Below are 12,660 nucleotides of genomic sequence, written 5' to 3'. Positions count from 1 at the left end.
CCGTAGAGTCAGGTAACTTAATGAAGAGAGCTGGCAAAGTGACGGCCAAAGAGAACCCGACTAAAACCACAGTCATCCCTGGTGGTCGAGGAGACGGATTGCATGCTCAAGGCTGTGCCCTCTGAGGAGCACTTCTGAGGCCACATGCTGTGAGGGAAAAAGATTTTATTTGAACTAGTCTAGCCAGGTCACTAAACAAACAAGCAAACATTGACAACAAGCCCCAGGAAGAGGAGGGAATAATTATCCAGAAGTTACTACAATATAAAATGTCCATTTTGAACAACAATCACAACAAAATACTTGGCCTGCAAAAAACCAGGTATGTAATCCACAAAAAAGGGGAACAAAAAGCAGGCAACACAGACCGCTTTTGAGAGCACCTGGATATTGGACTGGTCACACAAAATCTTCAAAGTAGCTATCGTAAACGTGCTCAAAGAACTAAAGGAAACCATTTTTTAAAATTTTTTTTTTCAACGTTTATTTATTTTTGGGACAGAGAGAGACAGAGCATGAACGGGGGAGGGGCAGAGAGAGAGGGAGACACAGAATCGGAAACAGGCTCCAGGCTCTGAGCCATCAGCCCGACGCGGGGCTCGAACTCACGGACCGCGAGATCGTGACCTGGCTGAAGTTGGACGCTTAACCGACTGCGCCACCCAGGCGCCCCTAAATAAAAACTTTTTTAAAAAAAGATTAATATAAAGAGACAAGTTATAGAAAAGAAATGAAAATTCTGGAGTTGAAAAGCACAATGACTAAAATGAAAAATTCAGTAAAGAGGCTCAGTAGTAGCTTTGAACTGAGAAGAAAGAATCTGCGAACTTGAAGACAGATTGTTAAAGATTATGCAGTCTGAAAAACAGAGAAAGGAATGAAGAAAAATTTATAGAGCTTTCTGAAATCTGAGGCATCGTGAAATGAGCCAATATATGCGTAATGGGACCAGAAGGATAGGAAAGATAAAAAAAAAAAGGGCAGAAAAAAAATCTTCAAAGAGATAATGATTGGAACTTCTCAACTTTAATGAAAATTATTAATCTATACATCCTAGCAGCTCAACAAGCTCCAATTAGGATAATCACATAGCAATCCACATTCAGACATATTCTTTAGAAATGTTGGAAGACAAAGACAGAGAAAAATCACAAAAGCCACAAGAGAAAAACACTTCATCACATACAGTGGAACTCTAGCAATATTAACAGCTGACTTCTCATTAACAATATAGGTTAAAAACAAAACAAAACCCCAGAACAATATAGGTCAGATAGCAATGGAATGACATATTCAAAGTGCTGAAAGAAAAAACTGTTAGCCAAGAAACATATCAAAAGTGAAGGCAAATTTATATATATTCCTGGATAAACAAAACTGGGTGAATTTCTTGGTAGCAAATGCATATAAAAAATGCTAAAGTACTTCAGGCTCAAGCAAGTGGCACCAGACAATAATTTGAATACACGTGTGTGCGTGTGCGCGCGCGCGCACACACACACACACACACACACACACACACACACACAAGTACCTATAAAGCTAATTGTGTAGGTAAATATAAGAAACCATATAATTGCATATATTTTTCCTTCTTCTCATAACAGATTTAAAAAACAACGTATAAAACAATGTATATAATGTAATGTCAAGTCCATAACACATAGATAGGTAATATATTTGACAGTAACGACATAAGTGAGGTGGGAGGTACCAAGGTTGTATTGGAGTAAGGAGTGACACAAGATGGCTGCTCAAATTGTAGAAAGAAATGAAAAGAAGCAGAAATGGTAAATACAATGGCTTATATAACCAAATCTATAAATATCTACTTTCTGTCCTATAAAAACACAAACTACTGAAACTGAGTCAAATAGAAAATCTGAGTAGACCTATGACAAGTAAATTCTTTGAATTAGTAATTTTAAGTTTCCCAAGGAAAAACCCAGACCTAAATGACTTCATGATGAATTTTACCAAATGTTTAAAGAGCAATTAACACCAATCCTTTCCCAGTGCATTCTTCAGGGCCATTATTACTCGGATATGAAAACCAGACAAAGATATCACAAGAAAAGAAAACTAAAAACTAATACATTGTTTTTCTGTATTCCTTATGCTATACTTTCCATTTCTATGACTTACTTACTTTGTTGTTTTTTTAAAATTTTTTTTTACATTTATTTATTTTTTGAGAGACATAGAGAGACAGAGCCCAAGTTGGGGAGGGACAGAGAGAGAAGGAGACACAGAACAGAAGCAGGCTCCAGGCTCCGAGCTGTCAGCACAGAGCCTGACACGGGGCTCGAACTCACAAACCGTGAGATCATGACCTGAGCCGAAGTTGGACACTTAACCGACTGAGCCACCCAGGCGCCCCATATGACTTATTTATTTTGTAACTGGAAGCTTATACTTCTTAGTCCCCTTTATGAATTTACCCATTTCTTCACTCCACCTCCCCTTTGGCAAGCACCTGTCTATTCTTTGTATTTAAGCGTCTGGCTTTTTTGTCTGTGTTTTTTTGTTTGTTTCTTAAATTCTACATATGAGTGAAATCATACGATACTTGTCTTTCTCTTTCTAAAGCACTTCACTTAGCATTATACCCTGCATACATTTTGTTGTAAATCTCGTTTTTTCTGTATATGGCTGATTAGTATTCCATTGTGTGTACACACACACACACACATACACACACCCCAGATGTTTGTTATCCATTCACCAATTGATGCACACAGGTTGATTCTGTAGTTTGGCTATTGTAAATAATGCTGCAATAAACATATGGGTGCATTTATCTTTTTGAATTAGTGTTTTTATTTTCTTTGGGTAAATGCCCAGTAGTAGAGTTACTGGATCATATGGTAATTCTACTGTCCGTTTTTTGAGGAAACTCCATACCATTTTCCACAGTGGCTGCACCAATTTACATTTCCACCAGCGGTTCACAGGGTTGGTTTTTTTTCCCTCCATGTCTTCACCAACACTCGGTATTTCTTGCCTTTTTTAGTCTAGCCATTCTCACAGGTGTAAGGTGATACCTCATTGTAGATTTGATTTGCATTTTCCTGATCAGGATTAGTGATGTTGAGCATCTTTTCATGTGTTTGTCAGCCATCTGTACATCTTCTTTGAAAAATATTCAGGTCCTCTGACCATTTTTAATCAGGTTATTTGGGGGGTTTTAATTATTGAATTCTGTAAGTTCTATGTATATTTTGGATATTAACCCCTTATCAGATACATCATTTACAAATATCTTCTCCCATCCAGTAGGTTGCCTTTTTGTCTACTTAATGTCTTTTTTAATATAGATTGTGAAAATCCCTAACAGAATACTTAGGAAACCAAATCCAGCAACATCCAAAAAGGATTATACACCATGACCAAATGGAGTTTATCCCAGGAATGGAAGATTGGTTTAAATTTAGAAAAAACTTTGTGTAAAAAATCATATTGATAGAATGAAGGTCATAAACCACATGATCATTCAATACATGTAGAAAAATCATTTGAAAAAAATCCAAGGTCTTTCATTAGAAGAACACTAAAAACAACTGAGGAGGGAACTTTCTCAACTTGATAAAGGTCATTGCTATGAATGGAATGTTTGTGTCCCCCCAGAATTCCTATGTTGCCTCCTAATTCCCAGTGTGATGGTATTTTGAGGTAGAGCCTTTGGAAAACAATTAAGTCATGAGGGAGGGGCCTTCATGAATGGGAATAGTGCCCTTCCAAGAAGAGATACAAGAGAGCTTGCTTCTGCTCTCTGTCCTCCACCATGTGAGAATAGGAGAAGACAGTCCATCTGCAAACCAGGAAGCAGGCTTTCATCAGATACCAAGTCTGCCGGCACCTGATCTTGGACTTTCTAACCTCTAGAACTATGAGATATAACTATGGGTTTTTTAAGCCATCCAGTCTACAATATATTTATATATTTATTGTTATCTGTGCTATAAACTGACCAAGACAGCTATCTATGGAAAACCCACAGCTAGCATCCTATTTAATGGTGAAGGATTGGATACTTTCACCCAGAGATGCATAGCCTGGTATCTGTGCATGTAATTTATCACTTTAAAAAATAATCTAGTTCTCTGTCACTAATTCACACTGATATTTATACATTAAACTGTACTGCCTATTGCATTATTCCCTCTTGACCTTTTGCAATAACTTTTTTAAAGTTAGGTTTTGCTTTTAAATAAATATGATAGTTTTATCTCTTAAGAGGAAAAGAGTAAGGCCTTGTCCCTTTAGGCCTCAAATGTATTGCCACAGTAACATGTGTAACATTCTCTCCTTTTAATTTCACATTTATTTTCATAAATAAAATAATTTAATTTCACATTAATTTCGTATTTATTTTCTGAATTAGGCTTGGTATATCAGGATTCTTTTTCTAAATCTGAAAGGGCTTCCTTTCTTTTTGGTAAGGAATTTTGATCAGTCCATTCACACTACGTTAATTGATAATTTGGTATTTTGTTCCCTCAATCTTATTTATGGCATGAATAAATGATTTAATTCTGTGTGGCTTATGCTTTTGTTTTGGATGCAAAGATTCTCCCTTCATTTTTTTTTTAAGTTCATTTATTTTTGAGAGAAGGAGAGAGAGAGAGAGAGAGCACACCCACTGGAGCAGGGGAGGGGCAGAGAGAGAGAGAGGGAGAGAGAGAGAGAATCCCAAGCAGGCTCTGCACTGACAGCACAGAGCCTGACACAGAGCTAGATCTCGTGAACCGTGAGATCATGACCTGAGTCAAAATCAAGAGTCAGACACTTGACCAGATGAGCCACTCAGGTGCCCAAAGATTCTCCATTTAAAGATTATTTCAAGAGAATTCCAATTCTGAATTTCACATGCAGTATTCAATACATGTAGTGATTGGTGTTGATGTAAACCTATTAAGCACATTTTTTTCCTTCTTTTTTATGTTCATGAAGACAAACTGAGTGGCAGCAATAATGCAAACAAAAGACAAAAAATTGCCCAAGACTTTCTCAACTCTATTGACCAAACAGGAGAACTCTTGGCAATGTTTGAAGATGATGAAGTTGATGAAGTTAAACAAGAAAGAATGGAGGTATAGTATATTCTTCCCTTTTTACAGTAATAGAATAACCATTGCAGTGCTTATGCTATTTGGTTCTATTCTTCTGTTCTTTGATTGATGTCTGAATTGCCCAGAACAGTAGTTGCATGGCTGAAGGCAGCATTGTACAGCCTTCAGACATGACTTTGGGAGGCAACTTCAGTGCTCTGTTTCTCTGTTTCCTCCTTTGAATAGGAGTCGATTTCCCTCAACTTCCTTCCAGGTCTTACTTTTCCTGTTACCATTTTATCTGAAACTTATTTTTGTCCCAAGTCATCCAGTTCTCTTTGTGGGCAAAGGTAATTTCTCCCACTTTTGTGTTGGCATGTAGCTGAAGAACTGTTTTTCAGGACATATCTGCAGGCTATGAATGCACTCATTAGCTGAGGTAATATTCAGGGCAGTTACGTGCTTTACATCACTGTAACATGTGTTTGGATTCCCTGAATATATATTTCACAATAAATATGAAAATTGTTTGCCTTCTATTTGTCTGAGCTATCTATTCATAAAATTACTGTTTCCTTAAATACTTACTTGAAAATAAAAATGACTGATTTCATTTGAGTGCCTTCCAAAATACAAAGCATTATTCTTCTTATTATTAGACTTTTACCTGTTAAAAAAAAAAATCTCCATTTTCCCCTTCTCTTTAAATGGGACAAGAGAGGTAATTCCAGAACTCCAAAAGATCGTGCTAAGTACCTACTTTATCATAATTTCTATGCATGCTAAAAATATAATTATTTCATGTCAAATTTTGGAGGAAGTCCAATAGACATACATGCTTTGTAAACTTTAACAGCCTTCTTTAAAGAATTAGTATGCTTAGATCACGAACTGTGATCTAAAGGCAATGTTCTTTTTAGGTATCAATTACCTTAGAAATGTGTGGTTATCTTGGTTTGGGGCAACTGCAAATGATTTTAGTTCAACTTCGCCGTGGGCCAAAATCATGCTAACTTGTACAAAGCAGATGATAAACATATATTTCTGATGTCATTATGGCCCAAAAAGGATATGATTGTTTAGTAGCATGGTTTCACTTATGATGCATTACACAGAGAGCAAATGTTGTTTATGCTTTTCTAAAAAAACATTTTTATATTACTCTAATGGGCATTAAGAAAGATTCATTAAGGAAAGACTCTGCATAAAACATTAATAAAATAGAACACTTAGCTTTTCAGTTTTGATGGGAAAATCTCTGTCAACCAAGCCTACTGCCTGGAAGGACATTCCACAATCAAGGAGAAGAGAAGAAATGGAGCATGTTGTAACACTAAGCTCATAATAGCAGGCTACTGTAGGCCTGGAAAAATGATGAGTCAGTAAGGTATAAGTTAAAGTCAATAAAATATCTGGAAAGGCGGGGGAGGAAAAGCTTGGGAACTTATGCAGTTTCTCTTCCTCTTCCCTGCACTTATATATGAGGTAGTGGTAACCAGGATAATAAAATATCGATAGTTGATAAAAATAGTTACAGTGATGCGTTAAAAATCAGATTGGCAGTTTCTTTAAGCTTTATATCGTACCTAAAATCTTTTGTAACCAACATAATGGAGAGCAATTTTGAGATTCTACTCATGCAAGTAGCAGAGTTTAACTGACTAAAAAATGCTGAACTTAGAGACGTAAGTGTAGACAGTAGAAAGCGGAACCGTGAAGAGCATAGGCCTCGCCTGCTTCTAATTTGACAGGTTATAGTTTCAAGCGCAAACCGCAAGTGCGGCAGTCCATATGAAACCACTTTGGGCTCACAAGACTGCGATCTCTGCTTTTCAAGTGCAGTGGAGTAATCAGTCCTGGCATCGCTCAGTGATTTCATTTTTCTCTAAGCATCACTTACTGTTGCAGAAATTTTGTTTGCTACCTTCTTCCCAAGAACGTATGAAAATGGTATAGACCTACCAACAAAGCTTATTATTGTTTTGCTTTCTTTCCCTTTTTTTTCATTTAAATGTAATTGAGAAGAGAAAAAAAAATTTTAGAGGCATAAAAACTCATTTGGGATCCTAGCTTTTTCTCAAAACATCGAGCAAGAGTACCAAAAACTGAGTTGTTTCCTGTTGTGTTAGGTGACTTTATGTGTGCCTGGCTTTGTGTTTCACTCCTCATGCACCTCATCAGCATGAAATATTATATGACTTGAAATAAAAAGTCTGAATTTTTACTTCCATTTCTACTTGCTAGTCCTTCATCATGAGAGTTCGCTAACTCTTACCCTTATAGTTTTCCTCCAGCACCAAATTTTTAACACTTGGGTAGATGTATAGTAGAGATCTATGATCCATTATCTTAAGATCCTTCCAAATTATCAAAGAAAAATTAAGTAATGTTCAGAATTGCTTTTGAGAGACTAGGAAAGAGAATCAGGGATTTGGTAAGCATAATAATGCATATAAATGTTGACCCTCCTCTCACCTCCACTTAACCCCCACCGCAGAATAACAGGAGGTGTGTTTTACTGTTTCTTACATTCTGATCAACTAAATATGGCTGTGTCAACCAAAGGCCAAGAGGGTATCACAAAACGCTGCAAAGAGCTTTGGGTTTTCTTAACAGAGTGACTGTAGTCACTCACAGAAGAGCCTTGCCTAAGACCCAACTACTCTACCGTGAAGGAACCTGAGAAGCTCAAGTTGATCATCTATCGAGTGAAATATCTGGTCTAATAAACTACTGCGTTTGTGAAGGGGATGTAAATAATGAGTACTTAAAGAATTTGGTGAACTCTGCCTTCTGACTAATCCTTAAATTGGTAAAAGTAAACAAGAAAGTAAAGATGAGGCCATCAGAGAGAACAACCTTTAAATAAATTAGGGTCCTGAAGCCCCAGAGGCCTGATACTGGAACCCAGAAAGAAAGCACAATGGGATACATAAAATTTAAGGTCCTTAAAAATGTTTTTAATTGGCTTAAGATTGAATAACATTCCAGGTGGCCATCTGAATTTAACCTAAAGTGACTGACCAGAGATTGTAAAACACAAAGTTTCTCATAAAATCTGAATGATCGGAGAAGTCAGGTTCACCATTCAGTTATGCCCCAAGTGATGTGAAGTTATGATCTCTGGGGAGGTTGAGTCCCAGAATTACCATTTGTCGAACTGGGTATACTGGAAAACTCACCGAAGAAGCCAGAGAGGTTCTGGATTGCTGTAGATGTTCTCCATCTTCTGGTTTTGAAGTCTGTTCTTTCTGTTTCCCTTTTCTATTTTTCTACTATTATTATTTTTTAATTATAATGGAAAGTAAAGTACAATGCCTTTAAGATAAGACAGTTCAAAAATATCTTAGTTAAGATTTATCATAAAAGAAGAAAGGCTAATAACTCTAGTGAGATAATGGTGTACAAATATGAAAAAAAGTTTTTAAGTTGAGTTTAAAAATGAAACCCAGAAAAAAGTTGAAATGTATGTGAGATTAAGAAATATAGAATTTAGGGGCGCCTGGGTGGCGCAGTCGGTTAAGCGTCCGACTTCAGCCAGGTCACGATCTCGCGGTCCGTGAGTTCGAGCCCCGCGTCGGGCTCTGGGCTGATGGCTCAGAGCCTGGAGCCTGTTTCCGATTCTGTGTCTCCCTCTCTCTCTGCCCCTCCCCCGTTCATGCTCTGTCTCTCTCTGTCCCAAAAATAAATAAACGTTGAAAAAAAAAATTAAAAAAAAAAAAAAAAAAAAAAGAAATATAGAATTTATATGCTGGAAAGATAGTTTATACACATACATACATGATATATACAGATACGCATCTACATTTACATACATACTATTATGCCTGTGTGTATCCTGTAAGAATAGAGATATAATTTTAGTAGATTTTTTTAATGTAAAAGAACAATCAGAGGTATATCAGACAAATGCAAATGCTAGTGGTAGCAATATTAGTTCGGAGAAAAGAGGATTCAAGGGAAAAAGTTTTCAAATGGAATGATGTCAGTAATTTGCATCAAATGATGCTGCCTGTGGTGAAGATAGTAAATACAAAATGTTAATCATCAAATTCCAGAGAATTGAAATATACAAAGCAAAAGATTCCAGTAATGTGGGGAGAAGTTAGAGAAAATGCATTTGTTGAGTCTGGAACACACTATTCTCAGTACTTAACGGATTGACTTGGGGGAAATTTTTTAATCATAAACATTTAAGTTTAATAGATGGATATAAAACATTTTATAAATGAGCAGCAGTTTTAAAATCTTACCCAGGTAACCCCAAGGATTCCATGGTGCTCTTTAGGGGAGGTGAGGAGAAGTTTGGTGGGGCTCTATCCTCCCACCTCCCCCTACACACTTTCCTCCATCAGGAGACCTTTGAGGTTACATCGTGGATCTATATATCACCGGTAAAGAAGGGGCTTCGTTATTTTTTAATTGAAAGTCAAAACAAATGATCACTATTCAACTTCTCATGAGGAGTGTTTCTCTCATACACAGATAGATATACACTCAGTCAACAGATTTCAACAATATACAAATTTATAGAGCACATTACCTTACCAGAGCAGAAAAAGTAAACCTGAAAGTAATAACAGAAGTTAAACAATTAGTTAATCTAATTGATTAAAACAATTAACAATTAGTTAATCTAATTGATTAAAAATTTGAAAAGAAAAAAAGCCAATAGAAGCAACTAATGGACCCACAACAAATTAAAATGTATTACCATCGACTGTTTGGATAATAACAGCAATGAGAATAGTCCCTGTAAAATTTACAAAATTTGGACAACACTTTAAAATAGAGGCAGCTTTTTAGATTTTAAGCCTTTATTAAATTGGAAAAAAGTAAAAGAAACTAAAGATTCACCTAAAATTAGAAATTTTATGTCAAAAAGAGAAAACAGGAAAAATGAAAATAAAAAATAAATGCATAAAGTTAGAAAACAGTAATTAAAGGGTTTCTGGGTGGCTCAGTCAGTTAAGTGTCCAACTCCGGCTCTGGTCATGATCTCATGGTTTGTGAGTTTGAGACCTACCTCGGGCTCTCTGCTGACAGCTCAGAGCCTGGAGCCTGCTTCAGATTCTGTGTCTCCTCCCTGCCCTTCCCCTGCTCATTCTCATTCTCTCTCTCTCTCTCTCTTCTTTCTCTTCTCTCTCTCTCTCAAAAATAAACATTAAAAAAATTAAATAAAAAAGAAAACATATAATTGAATATACCAATTTAAGGAACTCTTTGCAAAAATAATAACAAATGGTGGAATGAATCTATGGCAAGTCTAAATAAGAAAAATGGAAAGAAAAGACAGCTAACAAAAATCAGCAAGGAGTAGGGATCTAGCCATAGTTGGAGAAATCGAATTCACATATAATTCTGTACTAACATTTGGAATGAATATCTTCTTAAGAAAATGTAAATGATTAGTTTTACTCAACAGGTAGTAGAAAACTTGGATAGACTAGTAACCTTGGAAGAAATGCTAAATGTTTGGGAAAGAATTATGTCCTCAGCACATTCTGAATCCAAAATGATTTATGGAAGAGCTGTTTTAAACATTCATAAAATAACTCATTGTCATGCTATATAAACTATCTCAGAGTAAAAAAAAAATAAGGAAACCTTATTAAACTTTACAGAGTATCATAATATAATCTCATTTATGAATATGGATGCAGGAATCTTAAAATATTAGCAATTTTAATTTGGCAGCATAATATAATAAGGAATGTACCATGACCAAATAGGATTTTTTTCATGAGTTCAAGCAAGCTTGAATATTAGAAAATACATTAGTGTTAAATACCCAAGAACTAGGTCAGAGGAGAATAACCATATAGTTATTTTAGGAGATGATAAAACAAAATTTGCTTCCTATTCTTTTTAGAAATTCTCAATGAACTGGAAATAGAAAAGTTACCTTCATATCATGATAAAGAATATCTCACTCCAGTGAACAGCCATCATTATAGTTTGAAAAATATTAACAGAGTTCCGTTAAATTCTAGAATGCCCATGTTATCAGTTTTATTTGCCAGAGTTCCAGGAGCATTAGCCAGTGCAATAAAAGACCTAGCTATTGGTAGGAGACAAAAATTATCATTATGTACAGATAATATAATTTTTATGAGGTAATCCTTGAGGATCAATCTCAAAAACTATTGGAACCAATTAAAGTCTTCACCAAATCATATAGATACTTTAAAAACCAGTAGCTTCCCCCATATTTCATAAGAGTTAATAAAAATTAGAAGACCATCTCAATTAAAATAATACAAGGAAGAAGTTTATTTGGAGGCAACTTCATATTAACAAGAAATGTAAGAGAAATATGAAAGTAATATTTAATAATGTACTAAGATAGAAGAGTGTAAGTCAAGAAATATAATGTTCCTGGATACAAAGACAGGATATTATAAACCTATCAGTTGTTCCTAAATTGATTTATTAGCTTGATGAATTTTTACAAAAATCTCAGCAAATTTTTTTAAACTATCCAGTGATATTAGAGGTTATTTTAAGTAATAAGACAGATGAGAATAGCAAAGAAATTTTCATTAAAGAAGAATAGAGAGCAGAGTTCTATTTATCCTACCAGATACATTTCATAAAACTGTTGTCATCAAAATAGTGTAGTACTGGTGTAAAACCCAATAAGCATACCAATGAAGAGAATTCTATCCATGAAATAAGTAAGTGTAGAGAAGACTTTAGTCACGATAAAGGTAGCTTTAGAAATCAGTGGGAGAAAGGTGCCAAACAGTTGGATAATATTTGGAAACGAAAAAACACATCTAGTTCCTAACCTTAGACTGGCCTCAGAATAAATTCAGGTGGATTCAAGAACTGGGTATGAAGAGTAAAGCTGTTTTTAAAAAACAGAAATAGGGGCTCCTGGGTGGCTCAGTCAGTTGAGCGTCTGACTTCAGCTCAGGTCATGATCTCACAGCTCGTGAGTTCGAGCCCCGCGTTGGGCTCTGTGCTGACAGCTTGGAGCCTGAAGCCTGCTTCAGATTTTGTTTCCCTCTCTCTCTGCCCTTAACCCACTCTCATTCTGCCTCTGTCTCTCTCAAAAATAAATAAACATTAAAAAAAATTTTAAAAACCCAAATAAGTAGGTAAATATCAATTTGGGAATGTGGAAGGACTCTCTAGGCTTTTGTTTTCTAAACAAGCTTTTCAAGAACTACTCCAGGTGTTAACAGGTGCACTGTTGGAGGTGGGGATGGAGAAGTGGTCCATTTTCAACTAAATTTGCGAAATCCTAAATTAAGAAATTTAAGAAGTTGCTTTTAAAACCTTTAAGAGACTTTTGTATACAAACATGTATTGTGAGTTTTTCAGTAGTGAAAATTGAATCTATTAAAGTCTTCTGAAAGGAAAGCCCACTTTGGAGACAAAAAAAGCACAAAGGAAATGACTTAAATTTAATGACATAAAAATCATATAACTTGTCTGTGTCAGAAAAAGAAAGACAAAATTGAAAGGCAAACTACTGTAATAATGTGATAAAATATTAATATCATTTATTTATATAGATCTCTCAGTCCATAAGAAAGCATTCCAGTAGAAAAATTGGCAAAGGATAATAATAGACAAATCACAGAGAGGAATACAAATAAAA

General features: G+C 35.6%; 1 protein-coding gene across 2 annotated transcripts in view; it reads left to right on the top strand.

The window, feature by feature from the left end:
• Positions 1-12,660, top strand: part of SUPT3H (SPT3 homolog, SAGA and STAGA complex component) — a 539,392-nt gene that overhangs the window by 387,810 nt on the left and 138,922 nt on the right. For both annotated transcript variants that reach the window (XM_045498438.1, XM_045498437.1), the window contains exon 6: positions 4,954-5,093. In XM_045498438.1, coding sequence (XP_045354394.1) covers positions 4,954-5,093 — 140 coding nt within the window. The remainder of the gene's footprint in view (positions 1-4,953; positions 5,094-12,660) is intronic.

The sequence above is a fragment of the Leopardus geoffroyi genome, chromosome B2, assembly GCF_018350155.1.
Source record: "Leopardus geoffroyi isolate Oge1 chromosome B2, O.geoffroyi_Oge1_pat1.0, whole genome shotgun sequence".
In the NCBI taxonomy this organism is placed as follows: domain Eukaryota; kingdom Metazoa; phylum Chordata; class Mammalia; order Carnivora; family Felidae; genus Leopardus; species Leopardus geoffroyi.
The sequence above is the reverse complement of the archived record's forward strand: the minus strand, read 5'-3'. Positions and strand labels throughout refer to the sequence as shown.